Source organism: Nicotiana tomentosiformis, chromosome 6, assembly GCF_000390325.3.
Source record: "Nicotiana tomentosiformis chromosome 6, ASM39032v3, whole genome shotgun sequence".
Taxonomy (NCBI): domain Eukaryota; kingdom Viridiplantae; phylum Streptophyta; class Magnoliopsida; order Solanales; family Solanaceae; genus Nicotiana; species Nicotiana tomentosiformis.
Window position 1 is genome coordinate 5435035 of NC_090817.1, and position 23720 is coordinate 5458754.

Genomic DNA, 23720 nt, shown 5'->3' on the forward strand with positions numbered 1-23720 from the left:
AAGGGATTTTTAGGGAGTTGATTGGAGTAAGTGTTTCTCACTTGATTTTGGTTAAATTCCATGATTATATCTTGATTTTTATCATCTAAATTATGATTTGGGGAAAAAGTGAAAGAGTTCTTGAGATGGAATTTTGAGATTTTGAAGGGGATTTTGTTATCAGATTTTGGTAAATTTGGTATGACTAGACTCGTGAGTGAATGGGCTTTCAAGTTTTGCAAATTTTGTCGGATTTCGAGACGTGGGCTCGGGGATTAGGTTTGGGCCGATTTCGGATTTTGGCTATAATTTGGTATTTTTCTTGTGGAATTGATCCCTTTAGCCTATTTTGATCGTATTGTACTGCTTGTGGCTAGATTCGGGACGTTCGGAGGCCGATTAGAGAGGCAAGGGCATTGCGGAGTAGAGATTTGCTCGGATTGAGGTAAGTAACGATTGTAAATCTAGTCCTGAGGGTATGAAACCCCGGAATACTGTATCATTTTATTATTTGGAGGTGGCGCACATGCTAGGTGACGGGCGTATGGGCATGTGAGCGTGCACCGTTAGGGATTGTGACTTGGTATGTCCCGTATCAACTGTAAAGTTGAATATTTTGTTGAAACTATAGGATTCTTATGTGTTTTAGAAAGAGTTTCTGTAAGTCGGGTTGGATGCCATGTGTAGGCCTTATGCAAGTGTTGTTCGGACCCTTAGAGGTCTTTTCTTGCTATCCTCTCATTGTTTTCGATTAAAAATCTATACTCAGTCATGTTTATACATATTTACAGCATAACTCAGTCTCTATTACTCTATTTTGATGCATCATATAAATATTGTTTGGGCTGAATACTTTATTTTCTGATAGCCCGAGAGGCTGGAGAGGTTTATGACTTAGTGAGGTTGAGGGCCTGATTTGTGAGGATATTTATGGGATCGGGTTGCACGCCGCAGCCTGTTTGATATAGGCTGAGGGCCTCATTGATTTATACCATGATTGGCTTGATATAGCGCTTGGGCTGAAGGAGCCCCTTCGGAGTCCGTACACACCCCAGTGAGCGCAGGTACCTACTGAGTGTCGAGTGCCGAGTGCCGAGTGCTGAGTGACTGGGAGGCATGAGTGATGGTGAGGTCTGCCCGAGGGGCTGTATACGAGTGATTGTGAGGTTTGCCCGAGGGGCTGTATATGAGTGATGTTGCCCGAGAGGCTGTATATGAGTGATGTTGCCCGAGAGGCTGTATATGAGTGATGTTGCCCGAGGGGCTGATTATGATTTTATTATTTTTGCTCACCTTTGCATTGAGCCTTTGTTTGAAAACTGGTGAAAGATGTCTTTAAATGATTTTACTGGAACTAGATTTAAAATAGCTGATTTGATTCAAACCCTGGTTTTAAAAGCATGTTGTATTTTATTGAATTTTTTTTTGTGATATGAACTTTACTTGCATTATTGCTCGTCACTACTTCTCAGTCTTTATTTATTGTTGTTACTTACTGAGTTGGCGTACTCACGTTACTCTCTGCACCTTGTGTGCAGATCCAGGTGTATCTGGACACGGTAGCGGCTGTTGACTATTCTGGTTGCAGATTTTCTCGGGGATAGCAAGGTAGCTGCCTGGCGATCGTAGCTCTGCTCTTCCCCCTCTTATCTTCCTTTAGTTGTATTTAGCTATTTTTCAGACTATGTTAGTCTCGATATTGTCAGAAAAATTATAGTAAATGCTCATGACTAGTGACACCCCGATGTCGGGCTTTTCTTTTCCGCACTTTTGTTTTGATTTGAACTCCTTTACGAAGGTTTTTATGTTAAATAACCTTGAAATTATTTTTGAAATGAAAATATCGGTTTTGTTTTGGAAATGAGTCAGCTTGTCTAGTTCCACGATAGACGCCATCACGACAGGGTTAGTTTGGGTCGTGACAAGTAAGTTGCAGATATTTATATATAATTTCATATACATTTACATATGAAAAAACATAAAGATGAACTAACATTATTAGTCTATAACAATCTCAAATTGGTAATAATCTATGGTTTTCCGTTTCTCGTTACATAACATCTTGATATAACTTGTTCAATCTTCATCTTATGCATTTTCCAATTTAGAAGTTCTGATCTGTCCTAAATTTGGAATTCTACTTATGCAAGGATGTTGAACAGAATGTACTACATGCTCTTTTCCATTTCAGTCTAATAAAATGACAAGGGAAACTAAACTTTCAATGGCAATACAGCAAAATAGAGGTTAGGCTCTGATCGTTACCTGTTTGAAAACGAATAAAAATAAAGATACAAGATGAAGAATCTGGGGGATATTGAACGGATCTCTGATAAAGATATAGATATTGGACCTAACTCAACCCCAAAAGCTAGCTCATGAGGTGAGAATTGCCCGAGTTATATAAGAAGAACAAGTCTTTCATCCCTTAACCGACATGGGAGACTCAAGCACACCCGCACGCCCAGGCCTGTCAACTGGAACATGAACAATATAATATGAGGGCCTAACATCGGTGAAACAAAGAATTAGGATGAGTCCGACTCTGATACTATGTTAAAGATATGAACATTGAACTTAATTCAACCCCAAAAGTTAGCTTATGAGATGAAGATTGCCTAGTCCATATAAAGAGACCAACTCACCCATCCCTTAGCCGATGTGGGAGACTCAACACCCTCGCACGCCCAGGCCTGCCAACTGGAGCATAGGTGCCCCATCCCTTAGCCGAAGTGGGAGACTCAACACCCCCGCCCAGGTCTATCAACTGGAACATAAACAATATAAGATGGGTGCCTTATATTGATGAAACAAAGAATTGGGATGAGTCCAGCTCTAATGCCATGATAAAAATATGGACATTGAATCGAACTCAATCCCAAAAGCTAGCTTACGAGAAATAATTGCCAAAGCCATACAAGGAGACCAAGTCCCCTGTCTCTTAGCCGATGTGGGAGACTCAACAATCTCTTTACTTGAAAGTAAGAACATATATTTATTATTTTTACATTATGAACTATGAACAAATCTAAGTTTGCACTATCCATGATAAATCTGATCAATTCGTCCGTCATCATCATCAGCAGCTTTTTCTTCTTCTTCTTCTTTGGTGTCGTCATCATCATCTTCTAATTATTAATCATCATCTGAAGCATCATCATCTGAATCATCATGAGGTTATATAATTAAAATATCTTGGGGTCTTTTCTTTATACAAGCTAAAACTAGACTTCCAACATTATAAGCACATAAGGTGTCAAATCTTCAACAGAAAATATTCATCTACGCCTACACAAAATAACAACATCTAACACCATTTTAACCTGTATTATTTTTCTAATTTAATTTGCTTTTTTATCTAACATCTAACGAGTGCAACCTTAATAAATTATAACCAATTATGGGAAGTTCATGTAATGTTATACTCACCTGAATCTGATTGTAGGATACGAACATGCACAAGTTCGTTTCCGATGTCTTCCTGTTCTTGTTGAATTTGTGCAGCAGAAGTGTTGAGTTTGGGCTTACAACCTTGTAACTCAATTAGTTGTAGTGTGTTGATTGCTGCAAACTCAAAGGGCATCTCTTGCAACTTACGGCAATCTCTAATCATGAGGTGCTCAAGAGTAAGAAAAGTGTCATCTGTCGCTTCCCAGTGCTTGAAATTATTTCTCTCAATTAGTAAAAGCTTCAACTGATTAAATCCCCCTGCAATTGGACACCATTTTTCGCCTTGACAAGAATACAGTTTCAGCTTCAGCACCTCAAGGTTAAGCAACTCACCTATGATGTCCAAGTCCTCCCACCTTAGACGTGTTTTGACCAACTTTAATGTATTGAAGCGTTGTTGGAAAAACTTGTGCACTCGGAATGGTCACTCGTGCACAAAACTCAATGTTTCAAGTTGATGTGGATGAACAAGATTGTCGAAAAGTCTATATTCTTCAAACCTTTCATAGTCGCGTTTACCTCCGAAGAATCCTAATTTTTTAATATTCCGAATCCCTGAAATAACCTCCTTTGTGCAACTAGTTGGAGACAATCCAGAAATAGCATGTACGTTTGAGAAAGTCAAGTACCTCTCTTCGTCATCAGATACACTTGAAGGATTTGGCAAATAAAAGTTACGCAGTCTGAGATGACTTAACTGCGATAGTTCCCAAATTTGTTGGGGAAAACATTCACGTCTTGAACCATCTTGTTCAACAATGAATAGTTTCAGATTCCATAACGTACAAATATCTGAAGGTATGTCAAAACCTCCACCGCGACTGGACAGTACTAGGTACCTCAACCAAATGAGGCATAGTATCTGTGGAGGGAAACTCCTTAAATGTATGAGGCTCAAGTCCAAGATTCTGAGTAAACTGAATTGAATAAACTCTGATCCAAGAGTACAGTTCACAAGAGATGAAGTTAAAAGGAAAATAGAATGAGTTCGTTTCAAGAGATTGTTGTCGACATAATCTGTATGCCTCCTAATCAAATGATGATGTGTACGGGTAAGAAGGACCCTAAAAGATCCATAGTCAATATCATCACCATCAATCCATCGCTTAAAGGGCCGCATCTTATGCCTACTAATATGATTACATTCTGGAGCGACAGAATATAACCCATCATCAAGTTCAATGTCATGGCTCTGAGCTTTTTCTGTATCCGAAACATCCAATCTCTTTAAGTTGTATGAAAAGGCACCGGTGGAATGAACCAAGACAGTAAAAAGGGCAGATTCATAGATCTTCAATTAATGAGCGTGGATGATTAGAAACGTTACAGAATCTTCACGAACAGTTACGATTACCAATTATAACGTTTCATTAATGTTATTAATGCTCATAATGACTCGGTCTTAAAAGGGAAAAGACGTTGTACTTGAAGACCTATATATAAGGAAAAGAAATGTCATTTGTACAGACACGTTCTGATAATTATTGGAATATAATTACTTTCTTGTGCTTTTTATTGATTACTTTGTCATTTCTTATTCTAATTTCCTTTCTTATTTCTGAGAGAATATTGAATTTCTTGAATCAGTAACCCGAGTACTTCTAAAAATAGGCTTTGACTGAGAATCTAATTCTTTGGTTAAACAAATTGGTTCCGTTGCCGGAAATCTCATATTATTCTCTTACTTTCCAAATCACTCTCTCTCAACTGAATCATGTCGAATGTCAATGACAACAACCAGCAGGTGAAAGGAACTCCAGTTCCGTCACCTCGAGGAATCCCACGCAATTCAAGAGAAGCATCACCAGAAAGATCCACTACTCATAACAATGAACAACATGGAAATGAACAAACTGTCGAGCAGGATTCTGTGAAGTAGTTAATTGCTGAGTACGTGAATGATGCTCTCCAGGCTTTCGTGAGGGGACTACCAGCTGTGCCACCCACACCTCCACCAAACAATACTGCAACTGTGGAAATTCCACGATCAGGGTTGGCTAATTCTGGAAGCGGAGGAACTCCCAACGAGTCACGTTATGGGAGACCAGGTACGCCTAATAATTCTGATTTACAAACTTTAATACTAACCTTGCAGAAACAGGTGAAAGAACAAAACGACTGTATTGAGCAAATACTCGGCGTATCACCTATGATCAAAGGAGTTGATTTCGATAAATATTCACAACAACCATGGAAACCAAGCGCAGGTCCATTACCAATTCTCAAAAAGTTCAAAATGCCTGACAGCCCGAAATACGATGGAAAGACCGATCTACGTGACCACGTTACTGCATTCACCACGGGAGTAAAAGGCAATGATTTAACCAAGCGGGATATTAAATCTGTGTTGGTCAAAAGGTTTGGGGAAATACTTACTAAAGGAGCGTTAACATGGTACTCTCTTTTACCTGAAAATTCTATTGACTCTTTTGCTGAGTTTGCAGATCTATTTATAAAAGCACACTCGAGTACACAAAAAGTTGAAAAGAGAATGGAGGATATATTCAAAGTAAAGCAAGGAGATACAAAATTGCTTCGAGAATTCGTAGACAGATTCCAACGTGAAAGAATATTGCTACCAAGAGTACCTGGCAATTAGGCACCCATGGCATTTGCAAGCAATTTAAACGAGAAAATTTATCCTACAAGAATTCCCTACCACGACATGGAATGATGTCTATAATAGGTACAGTACCAAGTTATGGATCGAAGAAGATATCGTAGCTCAGTCAAGAGTTGAAGAAAAAATAGGTTCGAGGCGGTCAGAATCTGAGAAGAGGTCCGGTAAGAATAGGTACGAGCCTTATATGGGACCTTCGGGGCAAGAAGCTCGTTCCAAATTCGAAAACTTGCAGGTTGATCATGGGTTCGCAAATAGAGATTCAGGTTCATCATCGTCGAGATTTAGAAAAGATCGAGGTGAATGCAACAGAGATGCTAATACAAACGCAAAGATTAGGGACTATAATTTTAACGTGAGTACCTCCGAGTTGGTCACTGTTTTAAGAAGAATGGGGGATAAGGTACGATGTCCTAAAGAGATGAGGTCAAATCCAAATAGAAGAAACTCAGATTTTTGGTGTGAGTTCCATAATGATCACGGCCATGGAACATCAGACTGCAGATTATTACAAGGTGAGGTGGAACATTTATTGAAGCAGGGCTATCTGACAGAATTGTTCGGTGAAAAAGGAAAACAAGCTTACATGAAAAATAGGAAAGAGCCCCCAAAACCTCCGTCTCCAAAGAGAACAGTAAATGTGATAAACGACAGAGCAGAAGTCAACGGCGTAACCTATACAGCCACGAGAAAAACAACAAAGTTCACAATAACTCATGGGAAGCAAACTCGCCAAAATTTGAAGACGACAACATAACCTTTGATGATACAGATGCAGATGGATTAATGATTCCTCACAATGATGCACTGGTAATATCTTTACTTATACATGATATTAATGTAAAACGAGTTTTGATTGACCCAGGTAGCTCTGTGAATATCATTCTATTACGAGTGATGAACGAAATATTGATGGGCGATCGTGTAGTTCCAAAAGTACGTTCCTTATCTGGGTTTGATAACTCAGCCGCTATTATAAAGGGCGAGATTGAACTAAGCACATACGCAGAAAGGGTCATCAAAGAAACAAAATTTCAAGTGATAGACACGGATATGGCCTATAATGTAATTCTTGGGAGGCCGTGAATTCATGATATGGATGTTGTGCCATCCACATTACATCAGGTTATCAAATTCCCTTCAAAATGGGGAATTCAACAGATTTGAGGAGATCAACAAACTTCAAGGAGCATCAATTCGGTGATACAACCAAGTCAAAAAGATACGAATGCAAGTTAAAAAGAAACGAGTGCAAGTGAGAAAGATGGGGGTGCAAGTGAGAAAGATGCGGTAAATCAAATTTCAATAGAAATTATATCAAAAGAAACATACGTGGACTCCAGACCGGATGTAATTCAATAGCCAGAGGAGAACGAAAATATTAAAACAACGATTGAGGAGCTTGAAGTTGTTCCACTATTCGAACAATGTCCGGATCAAAGAATTCATATCGGAGCAAGGTTAAACCTAGGTAGAAGAGGTAAGTTAATTGAATATTTAAAAGCTAACACAGATTATTTTGCATGGTCCCATTCAGATATGACAGGTATACCTCCGGAGGTGATGCCTCATAAATTAAATAAAGATCCATTATTCATACCTGCCAAACAAAAGAAGAGGAAGCAAGGATCATTCAAAAATCAAGTGATCGATGAAGAGGTATAGAAAATCTTAAAGACCGATTCAATACACGAGGTAAAATATCCTAATTGGTTAGCTAATACTGTGGTAGTTCCGAAAAAGAACGATAAATGGAGAGTTTGTGTGGATTACACTGACTTAAATAAAGCATTCCCGAAGGATTCATTCCCTTTACCGCATATAGATCAATTGATTGATGCTACCATATGCCACGAATTATTATGCGTTCTAGATGCGTATTATGGTTATAATCAAATAAAAATGGACCCCTTAGATAAAACAAAACTTCATTTATTACAAACAGGGGGACTTATTGTTACAAAGTCATTCCTTTTGGCTTGAAACATGTTGGAGCCACGTATCAGAGGTTGGTGACCAAGATGTTCCAAGAACACATGGGGAAGACGATTGAAGTGTACATTGCTGATATGTTGGTTAAATCTACACAAGCAGAAGATCATTTTCAACATCTTTCAACTACCTTCGAGATCCTATGCTAATATAATATGAAACTTAACCCAAAAAAGTACTCTTTTGGCGTACCTTCAGGTAAGTTTCTAGGATTTCTCGTATCTAATAGAGGAATTGAAGTAAATTCTGCACAGATTAAAGCTATTGAAGAAATACCTGATATACTCACAAGCAAAAAAGTGTAAAAATATTGACAGGTAAGATTGCAGCTTTGGGAAGATTCATTTCTAGATCTTCAGAGAAAAGCGTTAAATTCTTTTCAATATTGAAGAAGCAAAATCAGTTTGAATGGACTGAGGAATGCCGACAAGCCCTCAAAGACTTGAAGGCATACTTAACAAATCCTCCCCTATTGTCTAAACCAAGGGATGGAGAAAGACTATTTGTATATCTTGCAGTTGCAGAAGTAGTTGTAAGTGCAGTTTTAGTAAGGGAGGACAAAGGTAAATAATCTCCTACTTATTATGTTAGTAAATCTTTATTAGATGCTGAAACTAGATATCCTCATCTAGAGAAACTAGCTTTAGCATTAGTCATGGTAGTTAGGAAATTGAGACCATATTTTCAATGACATCCTATCTCCGTAGTAAATGCATATCCATTAAGAAATATTTTGCATAAACAAGAATTGTCAGGCAGACTAGCCAAGTGGGCAATAGAACTAAGTGAATATGACATTATTTATCAACCTAGAACAGCAATAAAGTCTCAAATTTTAGTAGATTGCGTCACAGATTTTAATACAAAAATAACTCCTGAAGTAGAAAAGGAATTAAAATTTTTTACTGGAGCTAATCCAGGTACGTGGATTTTTTTTTACTGATGGCTCTTCAAATGTCAAAGGAGTCGTTTTAGGTATTGTCTTAATCCCGCCCTCAGGTGAGAGTATAAGACAAGCAATTAAATGTTACCCTATTACTAACAATGAAGCAGAGTATGAAGCTGTAATTGCAGGTTTGGAACTAGCACGAGAACTCTCCATAGAGCAAATCATGATTAAAAGTGACCCTCAACTGGTAGTCAATCAGATGCAGGGGACTTACACTGCTAGAGAGGCACGAATGCAACAATGCTTGGAAAAGGCACGAGAACTGGTCATGCAATTCCAATCATGGAAGAATGTGCAAATACCCAGGGAAAAAACGCAGAAGCAGACGCATTGGCTAACCTTGCTTCAGTTGCAGAAGTAACGAGTGAAGAAAATGCTATTATAATACATTTATTTCATTCAGCACTTGACCAGGATAAATATGAGGTAATCTTTAATAATTTAACCTGGGATTGGAGAAACGAGATTGTTAATTTTTTACAGTACGGGATCGTACCTGAAGGCAAGAAAGAATCTCAAGTGCTTCAACAAAAAGTTGCTCGTTACTGCCTAATTCGAGATAATTTATATCGAAAAATGTTTGGTGATCCTTTAGAAAGGTGCCTTGGACCCAATCAAACAGAGTACATGATGAGGGAAGTACATGAAGGACATTGCAGAAATCACGCAGGTGGAAGATCTTTAGTTAAAACACTAATCAGGGCAGGATACTACTGGCCTAAAATGGAAGAAGATGCAGAAACTTTTGTAGCCAAATGTGATAAGTGTCAACGATATGCCAACAATATGCATCGACCTGCAGAGTTATTACATACAGTTATTTCCCCATGGCCATTTATGAAATGGGGAATGGATATAGTAGGGCCTTTACCACAAGATAAAGGAAATTATATGCCGGTTTGGAGTTCCAAAAGAAATCGTATGTGATAATGGCCCACAATTTATAGGCTCGAAAATCACGGAGTTCTTTCAAAGTTGGCAAATCAAATGAATAACCTTTTCACCTTACCATCCCATGGCAAATGGACAAGATGAATCAACAAATAAGATTATCATCAATAAATTGAATAGGAGACTAGACAAATCAAAAGGGAATTGGCCTAAAGAATTACCATGAGTATTATGGGCTTATAGAACCACAGCAAAAACAGCCACGGGAGAAACTCCATTTTCGCTTGTGTATGGTTCAGAAGCTTTAATCCCAGTTGAAATAGGAAAACCAAGCACAAGATTCACATTGGCAACGGAAGATTCGAACGATGAGGAATTAAGAACAAACTTGGACTTACTCGAACAAAGAAGAGAAGCAGCTTTAATACGGATGGCAGCACAAAAGCAAATCATAGAACGATACTACAACAGAAATGCTCACCTCAGGTACTTTAAAATTGGGGATTTCGTTCTTAAAAAGGTTTTCCAATCAATGAAAACAACCGTAGCAGGAAAGTTAAATCCAAATTGGGAAGAAGGTATCACTGGAAAAGGTGCCTACGAGTTAGAAACCATGGATGGCAAGGTTTTACCCTCGAGTTGGAATGTTGTTCATTTAAAGAAATACTATATCTGAGCAAAAGAAATACCCACGGTCAGGTATCGTTCAATTACGAATTTTGTTTTATACAGTTAAAATTATACTAACAATTTTAGATGCAAAAATCTAGCCCATACCAAATGATGATATTAGACCTGAAAGACACACGGAAGCAACATTATTCCCGGTCTAAGGTTGCAACCTTTATGATGGAAATATAAAGGGTGAAGCAGTCATCGTCTAAATTATATATACCTCAGAGTCTCGTATATTTTTCCTTTTCAGGAAATGAACCACATGGAAGGAATAATCAAGTGCTCGAGATTTCATACTTCAAAGCTCAAACACTTGGGGGACTATGGTCTACCCAACAAATCGATAGTTAAGAGCAAAGTCAAGAGCCAAAAATGCAAGCCTGATTCAAAAACCTATGAAGAATATACTCGTGGATGTAAATTTCAAAATCTTACGAATGGCAATATTTAGTCATGGGTTGCAAGATATACCCTTGAATTTTGTAAAATCTGTTGTAAAGAAAATTGTTACAAAAGAGTTATAGATGATACTTGAATACATGTAAGGTATTATACTATTTGACAGTTCGAAAGATACAAAACTTCCTCAAAGTTATTCAAAGAAACATATGTGTTCCTATTTCTTCTTTTGTATGTTTACACAATTATGAAGTTGAGACGTCTTCTTCATTAAGTGTCGTTTATAAAAGGGCCCTCTTTTATAAATCGTACTTTTTTCAAAAAGTCACTAAGTATTGAAGCATTTTAATGCATAACAAAAGAGTAGTAAAGAAACTCGGAATAAAATATCATAGAAGTTGAACAAAGACTTAGAAGATGATATTATAATAACTTGGTTAAAACTAAGTATGGACTTAGTTCCAACCTAATTATCTTATACAAAAAACCCCAAAACGGACTAGGGGTAAGATTTTCCAAAATATTAACCCCAAATGGGACCAGGGGTAAATCTCCAAATGTTCCACCAATAAAAAAACAAAGAAACATTTCAAACTTTTTAACTTTCACTGTGGGGAAGAATCTGAACATGTAGGATGAAGAGTGGCATCATCACCAGAAGGAAGAGCAACTTGAGCAGGAGAAGGTTGAACAATAACCTCACCAGGAGCGATTTTATCACCCTCGGGAATGCCAACATCAGGTGAAGAAATTCTTTGACTCTGCTGGGCCTTTTCAATCGTCTCTCTAGTCTTTGCAATCTCAGCATCTAAGTCAAAGCCTTCCCAGCTTATTTCCATTAACGTTTCGAGGTGAGTGTTCAAAAAAGTCAAGCTAACATCAACAACGGATTTATCTTCAAGGGCCTCATAATCCTTTTTCTACTGCTCAACCTCAGCTCTTAATTCATCCTTCTCATTCAAGGAAGCATCTTAAGAAACCTGTATGGGGGCAAGAGATCTCTCTAAATACTAAACCTTGTCTGAGGATACACGAAGATCTTCTTGAGTTTGCGTGAGCATTTGAACAAGCTCCCCAGAGTAAGCTTCTTTTTGGTTTAGCAAATCCTTTAAGCTCCTAATTTCTTTAGAAGCCTTGGAAAGCTGCTTAGCAAATGAAGACTCGAGAAGATTCTTGTCTTTGCCCGCCTGATTGGATGAGGCTTTCTGTGATGACCCAAAAGGTCATATTATGCTTTAGAACTCGAATCTACGCTCTTAAGCCTTAAAAATCTCATTTTTACCCTCCTCAATTTGCGTTCATAGTCCGTGCAAGTTTTCGGAAAGCTTTTACGTTGAAAATTAATGAAAATAAGAATTTATACCTTAAAAGTTGATTTTAGTTGACTTCGGTAAATATTTTTGGTAAACGGGCCCGGATCCATATTTTTACGATCCCGATGGATCCGTATCGAATTATGGGACATGGGCGTATTCCCGGAATCAAATTCGGAGGTCCCTAGCTCAAGTTATGAATTTATGATAAAAATTAAAAGTCTGAAAAATTAATTATTTTTAAGAACTGATTGATGTTTGGCATTGTTAGTGCCGGGTCCGTATTCTGGTTCTGGAGCTCGGTACAGGTTCATTATGATATTTAAGACTTGTCTGTGAAATTTGGTGAGAAACGGAGTTGATTTGACGTGATTCAGACGTCCAGCTGAGAAAATAGAAATTTTTAAAAGTGTTCTTGAGAATTTCATTTGATTTGGTGCTAAATTCATAGTTCTAGGTGTTATTTTGGTGATTGGATCGTGCGAGCAAGTTCGTATGATATTTTTAGACTTGTGTGCAAATTTGGTTTGGAGCCCCGAGGTCTCGGGTGAGTTTCGGATAGGCCACGGGATGTTTTGGACTTTGGAAATCTGGTATTTTGCTGCAGCAGGTGTTCTGGCATGTCCTTCTTCGCGTTCCCGAAGGTACTCTCGCGAACGCGAAGAGTAAACTGGGCAGCTGAAGATTTCTTCTTCGCGAACGCCAAGGCTTGGTCACTAACATGAAGCGATGGGGGCGACACCCTTCGCGAATGCGACAAGCCCATCGCGAACGCGTAGTGTTAGGCATTGGGGAGAGGGAGTCAGTCGTTCCTTCATCGCGAACGCGAGCTGGGTCTCACGAACGCAAATGCTAGGGGGAGTAACCATCACGAACGCGATCTGCGTCTCGCGAACGCATAGGCTTGGCAGCCAGTACCCTTCGCGAACACGACAGTGCTCTCGCGAATGCGATGAACACTGTCGCCCAGTACTTAACAGAATCCAAAAACGGGATTTTAGCCAAAAATTCATTTTCTCAAAAACTAAACGGTGAAAGGCGATTTTTCAAGAGCCATTTCTTCCACAAATTGTTGGTAAGTTATTCTAAACTATTTTGTTTCAATTAACCATTACATTTCTTGAATTTTCAACCAAAAATCAAGAGTTTTCATGGTAGAATTAGGGGTTAGGGTAGAAACTAGAGATTTCAAAAATTTGAGGATTTAGACCCCAATTTGAGGTCGGATTCCAAAACTAATTATATATTCGGGCTCGAGGGTGAATGGGTAAAAGGATTTTGGTCCAAACCTCGAGTTTTGACCAAGCAGGCCCGGGGTCGATTTTTCGACTTTTTGGAAGAAAATTTGGGAAATTTAATTTATGAAATATAATTGATTCCTTTAGCAATATTTGATATTATTGAGTCATTTTTGAGTAGATACGAGTTGTTTGGAGGTGAATTCCAAAGGAAAAGCTGTGATTGAGAATTAAGTGGCCTTCGGAGCAAGGTAAGTGTCGTGTCTAACTTTGGCTTGAGGGAATAGGTATTGTGTGAGTATTTGCTACGTGTTTTGTTGTTAAATACGATGTATAGTTGAGGTGACGAGCATCTATGCGTTGTAGTCGACTCATAGCATGCGAGTGAAATTCCATTCTTGCAAATTTGTAGTCTTAAATCTTGTTATCCATGCTTATTGTTGTTGTTGAAATGTTGGGAGACTCGTATCCGGTTCCACCAAGGTTGATAAAATTGTGAATATTTATTCGAGGTTAGATGTTAAATTGTGAAAGTAATTATTGATGAAATATTGATTTCTTTGTGAAACCTCTCTCTATCCGTTGTTATTGATTCTGTGAATTGTGAGGAAGAGTGTAAAGCACGAAGGGTGATGCCGTGCATGATTTATTTATATTGTGAGAAAGAGTATAAAGTACGAAGGGTGATGTCGTGCATGAATTATTTATATTGTGAGGAAGAGAGTAAAAGCACGAAGGGTGATGACGTGCAGTCTTATTTATTATTTGGTGAGGTTAAGAGTAAAAGCACGAAGGGTGATGCCGTGCAGTTTTTCTTGCTGTTTTAATTGCTCAATTTGTTTAAGGATTTTCGGATTTAATTTTGTCTTTTCATTATTCTCTCTCTTTATGTTGTATTCCCCCACTGTATGTTCCCTTCCCATTATTTCCATGTTATTTCTTTATTTATTGTTTGTGCCACTAACATGATTATATTGTTCATGTTATATGTGGGTGTCTTGTCCTAGCCTCGTCACTACTTTGACGAGGTTAGCCTCGACACTTACCAGTACATGGGGTCGGTTATACTGATGCTGCACTCTGCACTTTCTGTGCAGATTTTGATACCGGTTCAGGTTGATCGAGATTTGCTACTGGTCCGCTGTCCGGAGACTCAAGGTAGATCTGTCGGCGTACACAGACCTTGAAGTGCCCGTCTATATTTTATGTCCTACTATTTTCCTTCATTCAGACAGTTATATTTCTTTCAGACTATTACTTGTAGTAAATTCTAGAATGCTCGTGAATTGTGATTCCAGATCCGGGTGGTAGTATTTAATATAATTTTATGATATTTCGCACTTATTATATTTTATCTTAGTTAATTATTGTTATTTATTGAATGGAAATAAGGAATTGGTTTAACGATTTTTTTAAGTGGGCTTGCCTAGCAAGTGAAATGTTAGGCGCCATCACGGTCCCATCGGTGGTAAATTTCGGGTCGCGACAGTTGGTATCAAAGCACTAGGTTGCCTAGGTCTCACGATTCACGCGCAAGCTTAGTAGAGTCTGGAGGATCGGTACGGAGACGTCTAAGCTTATCCTCCAGAGGCTATGAAGTTTAGGAACAAGTTTCCCTTCTATTCTTCTTTGTCATGCGATTTTGCTTTCTCAATACTGATTGAACTCTTCTACTCTTATTCTCTCGCAGATGGAGTGAACACATACCGCTTCATCAGCTGAGCAGCAGCCAGAGCCTCCAGTGGCAGCTCCTACGCGGGGCAGAGGTCGAGGCCGAGGCCGTGCTAGAGGCCGAGGCAGGGGCAGGGCTCAACCTAGAGCCCGAGCAGCAGCCCCAACAGTGGAGCCTCAGATAGAGCTTGATGAGGAGGTTCCAGCCAAGACTATTCCTGTCGAACCAGCTCAGGTTCCGGAGGGATTCATTGCTACCCCAGTACTTCAGGACGCTTTGGTCCGTTTGGTGGGCCTTATAGAGAGTGTGGCCCAGGCTGGCGCATTTCCCATGGCTCCAGCAGACTCTCAGGGTGGAGGAGGAGCCCAGACTCCTACCACTCCCGCTCCGGAGCAGATAGCTCCCAGTATCAGGCTCCAGCAGCTCAATCAGTCAGATTAGTTCATCTGGTTATTGCGACACAGGTCGGAGATGGGCCAGCTATGTCTTCTGAGGCTTTATGGAGATTGGACAGGTTTATCAAGCTCTTTCCTATTCACTTCAGTTGTGCTCCTTCAGAGGATCCCCAGGAGTATCTTGACAGCTGTCACGAGGTTCTACGAAACATGGGTATAGTGGAGACCAATGGGGTCGATTTTGCTGCATTTCAGATGACTGGTTCCGCCAAGAAATGATGGAGAGATTACTTGTTGACCAGACCAGCTGGGTCGCCTGCTCTTACTTGGGACCAATTCTCTCAGCTCTTCATAGAGAAGTTTTTGCCTATCACATTGAGAGAGGAGCGTCGCCGTCAGTTTGAGCATCTCCAGCAGGGCAGTATGATTGTTACTCAGTATGAGACCCGTTTTGTGGATTTGGCCCGTCATGCTATTCTTCTACTTCCCACCGAGAGAGAGAGAGGGTGAGGAGGTTTATTGATGGACTAGCTCAGCCTAGCAGATTGTAGATGGCTAAGGAGACTAGGAGTGAGATTTTTTTTCAGGCGGCTGCTAATGTTGCCAGACGAGTCGAACTGGTTCTTAGTCAGGGAGGTCAGGGGTCTGACAAGAGACCTCCTCATTCCGGTGAGTTCAGCGGTGCCTCGACTAGAGGTAGGAGTACTTTTGGCCATCCTTCCAGGCCATTTCATTCAGCGCTCCAAGCATCCCACGATGCCTCAAGTGGTCGTGGCCCTCAGATGCATTATTCCGACCAGCTAGCCTACAGTACACCACCAGCTCCTATTAGTGCACCTCCACTCCAGAGTTATCAGGGTAGTTATTCAGGTCGACAGGGTCAGTTTCAGGGTTAGCAGTCACAACAGTCGAAGTTATGTTATACTTGTGGTGATCCAAGGCACATTGCTAGATTTTGCCCTCGGGCAACAGGCAGCTCACAGCACCAGAGTTCTCGTGTCGTGATTCCGGCATCAGTTGCTGCACCACCTGCTCAGCCAGCCAGAGGTAGGGGTCAGGAAGCCAGAGGCAGGGGCCAAACTGTTAGAGGTGGAGGTCAGGCCGTTAGAGGTGTAGACCAGCCAGCTAGAGGCCGCCCTAGGGACGTAGTTCAGGGTGGTGGGCCCCAACCCCAGTTTTATGCTTTCCCAGTCAGGCCTGAGGCTGAGTCATCTGACGATGTTATCACATGTACTGTTACAGTTTGCAGTAGAGATGCTTCAGTTCTATTTGATCCAGGATCTACTTACTCCTATGTGTCATCCTATTTTGCTTCCTATTTGGTTGTGCCCTGTGATTCTTTAAGTGCTCTTGTGTATGTGTCTACACCAGTGGGAGATGCTATTGTTGTAGATCGTGTTTATCCTTCGTGTGTGGTCACCATTGGGAGTTTTGAGACTCGTGTAGATCTCCTACTTCTCGACATGGTTGATTTTGATGTCATACTGGGTATGGATTGGCTGTCACCTTATCATGCTATATTAGATTGTGACTCCAACATAGTGACCTTAGCCTTGCAGGGGTTGCCTCGATTAGAATGGAGAGGAAATCTTAGCCATTCTGCCAGCAGGGTTATCTTTTATGTGAAGGCTCGGCATATGGTCGAGAAGGGGCATCTAGCTTACTTGGCTTATGTCTACAATCCTAGTGCGGAGGTTCCCTCCATAGATTCGGTACCGGTTATTTGTGATTTTCCAGAGGTGTTTCCTGCAGACCTGTCGGGGATGCCACCTGACAGGGATATTGATTTCTGCATTGATTTGGCTCCGGGCACTCAGCCTATTTCCATTCCGCCATATCGCATGGCCCCTCCAGAGTTGAAAGAATTGAAGGAGCAGTTGCAAGATTTTCTTGATAAGGGCTTCGTTAGACCTAGTGTCTCGCCCTGGGGTACACCTGTGTTGTTTGTGAAGAAGAAAGATGGATCGATGAGGTTGTGTATAGATTATTGGCAGTTGAACAAAGTCACCATCAAGAACAAGTATCCATTGCCGAGGATTGATAATTTATTTGATCAGCTTCAGTGTGCCAAGGTGTTTTCAAAGATTGATTTGAGATATGGCTACCATCAGTTGAGGATTAGGGCATCCGATGTGCCTAAGACAGCTTTTCAGACTCGATATGGTCATTATGAGTTTCTAGTGATGTCATTTGGGCTGACAAATGCCCCAGCAGCATTCATGGATTTGATGAACCAGGTGTTCAAACCCTACTTGGATTCCTTTGTGGTTGTGTTTATTGATGATATCTTGATCTACTTCCATAGTCGAGAGGAGCATGAACAGCACCTTCAGATCGTTCTTCATACACTAAAAGATAGCCAGTTATATGCTAAGTTCTCAAAATGCGAGTTTTGGTTGAGTTCAGTTGCTTTCTTGGGTCATGTTGTATCAGCACAGGGTATTCAGGTGGATCCTAAGAAGATTGAGGCAGTACAGAATGGCCTAGACCCATATCAGCTACAGAGATCCGTAGTTTCCTGGGTTTGGCGGGCTATTACCGTCGATTTGTGGAGGGGTTTTCATCCATAGCAGCCCCGTTGACCAGATTGACCCAGAAGGGTGCCCCGTTCAGGTGGTCAGACGAGTGTGAAGCGAGCTTTCAGAAGCTCAAGACATCTTTGACTACGGCACCGGTATTGGTGTTACCCACAGATTCAAGATCTTATACAGTATATTGTGACGCATCTCGTATTGTTCTAGGTGCGGTATTGATGCAGGGTGGCAAGGTTATTGCATATGCTTCACGGCAGCTGAAGGTTCACGAGAAGAATTACCCTGTTCATGATCTAGAGCTGCAGCCATTGTTCACGCGCTGAAGATTTGGAGGCACTACCTTTACAGAGTGCCATGTGAGGTATTCACTGATCATCGGAGCTTGCAGTATTTGTTCAAGCAGAAGGAACTCAATTTGAGGCAGAGGAGGTGGCTGGAGCTATTGAAAGACTATGATATCACCACATTGTATCATCTCAGGAAGGCCAACGTGGTGGCCGACGCCTTGAGTAGAAAGTCAGTCAGTATGGGTAGCCTTGCATATATTCCAGTTGGTGAGAGACCGCTTGCATTGGATGTTCAGGCCTTGGCCAACCAGTTCGTGAGGTTAGATGTTTCTGAGTCCAACTGTGTTCTAGCTTGTACAGTCGCTCGGTCTTCTTTGTTTGAGCGCATCAGAGATCGGCAGGATGACGATCCGCATTTACTTGTCCTTAGAGACACAATGCGGCACGGTGGTGCCAAGCAGGTTACTATTGGAGATAACGAAGTTTTGAGGATGCAGGGTCGTATTTGTATGCCTAATGTGGATGGACTTCGTGAGTTGATCCTTGAGGAGTCCCACAGTTTCTGGTATTCTATTCATCTGGGCGCCACCAAGATGTATCAGGACTTGAGGCAGCATTATTGGGGAGGCGATTGAAGAAGGACATAGTTGCCTATGTAGCTCGGTGCCTAAATTGCCAGCATGTAAAGTGTGAGCATCAGATACCTGGTGGTTTACTTCAGAGGTTAGATATTCCTGTGTGGAAGTGGGAGCATATCACTATGGATTTTGTTGTTGGACTCCCACGGACCCAGAGGAAGTTTGATGCAGTTTGGGTTATTGTGGACAGGCTGACTAAGTCGGCGCATTTCATTCCTGTGATAGTTACCTATTCCTCGGAGCGGTTAGCTGGGATTTATATTCGGGAGATCGTCCATCTTCACGGTGTGCCAGTGTCTATCATTTCTGATCGAGGTACGCAGTTTACCTCGCACTCTTGAAGGGCAGTACCGTGTGAGTTGGGTACGCAGGTTGAGTTGAGCACAACATTCCATCCTCAGACGGATGGGTAGTCTGAACGTACTATTCAGATCTTGGAGGATATGCTCCGCGCTCGTGTTATAGACTTTAGAGGATCATGGGATCAATTTTTGTCCCTTGCAGAGTTCGCCTACAACAACAGCTACCGGTCGAGCATTCAAATGGCTCCCTATGAGGCGTCATATGGTAGGCAGTGTCGGTCGCCAGTTGGGTGGTTCGAGCTGGGAGAGGCTCAGTTGTTAGGCACAGACTTAGTACATGATGCCTTGGATAAGGTCAAGATTATTCAGGATCAACTTCTCCAGGCAGAAGAGTTATGCCGACCGTAGAGTTCGTGATGTTGCATTCATGGTCCGAGAGAGAGTGTTACTTCGGTTATCACCCATAAAGGGTGTAATGAGGCTCGTAAAGAAGGGCAAGTTGACCCCTAGGTATATCGGATCTTTTGAGATTCTGGAGAGAGTGGGAGACGTGGCTTACAAGCTTGCATTGCCACCTAGTTTAGCAGTTGTTCATCCGGTATTCCATATGTCCATGCTTCAAAAAAATCACGGCGATCCGTCCCATGTGTTAGATTTCAGCTTTGTCCAGTTGGACAAGGATTTGACTTATGAGGAGGAGTCGGTGGCAATTCAAGCCCGGTAAGTTTGCCAGTTGAGATCAAAGAGTTACCCTTCAGTTTGAGTGCAGTGGAGAGGTCAGCCTATTAAGGCAGCTACTTGGGAGTCCGAGTCCGATATGCGGAGTAGATATCCCCACCTTTTCACCAGCCCAGGCACTTTTCTATGTCCGTTCGAGGACGAACGGTTGTTTTAGAAGTGGAGAATGTGATGACCCAAAAGGTCATCTTATGCTTTAGAACTCGAATCTGTGCTCTTAAGCCTTACAAATCTCATTTTTACCCTCCTCGATTTACGTGTGCAGTCCGGGCAGGTTTCTGGAAAGCTTTTACGTTGAAAATTGCTGAAAATAAGAATTTATGCCTTAAAAGTTGATTTTAGTTAACTTTGATCAATAGTTTTGGTAAACGGGTCTAGATCCGTGTTTTGACGGTCCCGGTGCATCCGTATCAAATTATGGGACATGGGCGTATGCCCGGAATCGAATTCGGAGGTCCCTAGCTCAAGTTATGAATTTTTTATGAAAATTAAAAGTCTGAAAAATTAATTATTTTTAAGAATTGATTGGTGTTTGGCATTGTTAGTGCCGGGTCCGTATTCTGGTTCCGGAGCCCGGTACAGGTTCATTATGATATTTAAGACTTGTCTGAGAAATTTGGTAAGAAACGGAGTTGATTTGACGTGATTCGGACGTCTAGTTGAGAAAATAGAAATTTTTAAAAGTGTTCTTGAGAATTTCATTTGATTTTGTGCTAAATTCATAGTTCTATGTGTTATATTGGCGATTTGATTGTGCGAGCAAGTTCGTATGATATTTTTAGACTTGTGTGCATGTTTGGTTTGGAGCCCCGAGGGCTCGGGTGAGTTTCGGATAGGCCACGGGATATTTTGGACTTTGAAAATCTGGTATTTTGCTGCAGCAGGTGTTCTAGCATGTCCTTCTTCGCGTTCGCGAAGAGTAAATTGGGCTGCTGAAGATTTATTCTTCGCGAACGCCAAGGATTGGTCGTGAATGCGAAGCGATGGGGGCGTCACACTTCACGAACGCGACAAGCCCATCACGTACGCGTAGTGTTAGGCATTGGGGAGGGGGAGTCAACCGTTCCTTCATCGCGAACGCGAGCTGGGTCTTGCGAATGCGAAGGCCAGGGGGAGTAACCATTGCAAACGCGGGCTGGGTCTCATGAACACGTAGGCTTGGCAGCCAGTGCCCTTCGCGAATGCGACAGTGCTCTCGCGAACGCGATGAACACTGTCGCCCAGCACTTAACAGAATCTAAAAACGGAATTTTAGCCAAAAATTCATTTTCTCAAAATCCAAACGGTGAAAGGCGATTTTGCAAGAGCCATTTCTTCTCCAAATTGTTGGTAAGTGATTCTAAACCATTTTCTTTCAATTACCCATTACATTTCTTGAATTTTCAACCAAAACTCAAGAGTTTTCATGATAGAATTAGGGGTTAGGATAGAAACTAGGGATTTCGGGAATTTGAGAATTTAGACCCCAATTTGAGGTCGGATTCCAAAACTAATTATATATTCAGGTTTGCGGATGAATGGGTAAAAGGATTTTGGTCCAAACCTCGAGTTTTGACCAAGCGGGCCCAGGGTCGATTTTTCGACTTTTTGGAGAAAAATTTAGAAAATTTAATTTATGAAAATAATTGATTCCTTTAGCAATATTTGATATTATTGAGTCATTTTTGAATAGATACGAGTGGTTTGGAGGTGAAATCCAAAGGAAAAGCTGTGATTGAGAATTAAGTGGCCTTCGGAGCAAGGTAAGTGGCATGTCTAACTTTGGCTTGAGGGAATAGGTATTGTGTGATTATTTGCTACGTGTTTTGTTGTTGAATACGATGTATAATTGAGATGACAAGCATCTATGCATTGTAGTCGAGTCGTAGCATGCGAGTGAAATTCCATTCTTACAAATTTGTAGTCTTAAATCTTGTTATCCATACTTATTATTGTTGTTGAAATGTTGGGAGACTCGTATCCGGTTCCACCAAGGTTGATAAAATTGTGAATATTGATTCGAGGTTGAGATGTTAAATTGTGAAAGTAATCATTGATGAAATATTGATTTCTTTGTGAAACCTCTCTTTATCCGTTGTTATTGATTCTGTGAATTGTGAGGAAGAGTGTAAAGCACGAAGGGTAATGTCGTGCATGATTTATTTATATTGTGAGGAAGAGTGTAAAGCACGAAAGGTGATGTCATGCATGAATTATTTATATTGTGAGGAAGAGAGTAAAAGCACGAAGGGTGATGTCGTGCAGTCTTATTTATATTGTGAGGAAGAGAGCAAAAGCACGAAGGGTGATGACGTGCAGTCTTATTTATTATTTGGTGAGGTTAAGAGTAAAAGCACGAAGGGTGATGCCGTGCAGTTTTTCTTGTTGTTTTAATTGCTCAATTCGTTTAAGGATTTTCGGATTTAATTCTGTCTTTTCATTTTTCTCTCTCTTTATGTTATATTCCCCCACTGTATGTTCCTTTCCCATTATTTCCATGTTATTTCTTTATTTACTGTTGGTGCCACTAGCAGGATTATATTGTTCATATTATATGTAGGTGTCTTGTCCTAGCCTCGTCACTACTTCGCCAAGGTTAGCCTCGACACTTACCAGTACATGGGGTCGGTTGTACTGATGCTGCACTCTGCACTTTCTGTGCAGATTTTGATACCGGCTCAGGATGATCGAGATGTGCTACTAGTCCGCTGTCCGGAGACTAAAGGTAGATCTGTCGGCGTACACAGACCTTGAACTCCCCGTCTATATTTTATGTCCTACTGTTTTCCTTCATTCAGACAGTTATATATCTTTAAGACTATTACTTGTAGCAAATTCTAGAATGCTCGTGAATTCTAACTCCAGATCCGGGTGGTAGTAATTAATATAGTTTTATGATATTCCGCACTTATTATATTTCATCTTAGTTAATTATTGCTATTTACTGAATGGAAATAAGGAATTGGTTTAACGATTTTTTTTAAGTTGGCTTGCCTAGCAAGTGAAATGTTAGGCGGCATCACGGTCCCGTCGGTGGGAAATTTCGGGTCGTGACACTTTCTCATCCGCTAGTTCTGCTACCATAACTTTTACTTGCTGCTCTAAGGTGCACTTTTCTTCCTCTAAAACCTCCATCTCAAGTTGAAGCCCCTCGAACTGTTCTTTCCAGTTATCCGCCTCAGTGTGATAATCATTCATCAACTGCTCTGTGTGGACGATCCTTTTCATCGTCTCCGTTCCGATGAGATTGATCTACGCAATAAAAAGAGGAATGTGATACCAGTAAAAGATAAATCACGTAAAATAAAAACACAAGGTTTGTACCTTTAAAGACGAATGCACAATATCATTCATCCACATTAGAAAGCTGTGACTTTCCAGTTTTGACTTCTCAACTAGGCCAATCAGTGGTTTCAGCCATACATCAGCTTGGCCAGATTTCTTCAAAAGATTACCATCTTCAGGAATCCCGATGGTAACTTGTTTCATTGCCCTACTATTACTGGAGGAACCAACTTCAACATGGGAAGTTGTAACAGTAGGGGAAGTCGAGGAAGTCAAAATAACCACGGGTAGAATAGTGGCAGCAGCAGCAGGAATGGGTAACTGAGGTTCAATCGGACCAGAGGCATGAAAAGTGGCAAGAGGCGTTTCCTCATATATAAAGCA

General features: G+C 40.9%; 1 protein-coding gene across 5 annotated transcripts in view; it reads right to left on the reverse strand.

Moving 5' to 3' along the window:
* Positions 1 to 2930: 2930 nt before the first annotated feature.
* LOC104100690 (putative late blight resistance protein homolog R1A-3) overlaps positions 2931 to 23720 on the reverse strand; it is an 80541-nt gene continuing 59751 nt past the window's right edge. For 2 of the 5 annotated variants that reach the window (XR_004508187.2, XM_070177062.1), the window contains one exon: positions 2931 to 3125. Coding sequence is in view for 2 of the 5 variants with exons in the window: in XM_070177062.1 (XP_070033163.1) it covers positions 3115 to 3125 (11 nt within the window). In the remaining 3 variants the exon portion in view is untranslated. Of the gene's footprint in view, positions 3141 to 3408; positions 7650 to 23720 lie in introns of all 5 variants that reach the window. The other 3 variants (XR_011408304.1, XR_011408303.1, XM_070177061.1) reach the window with 3 other exon arrangements.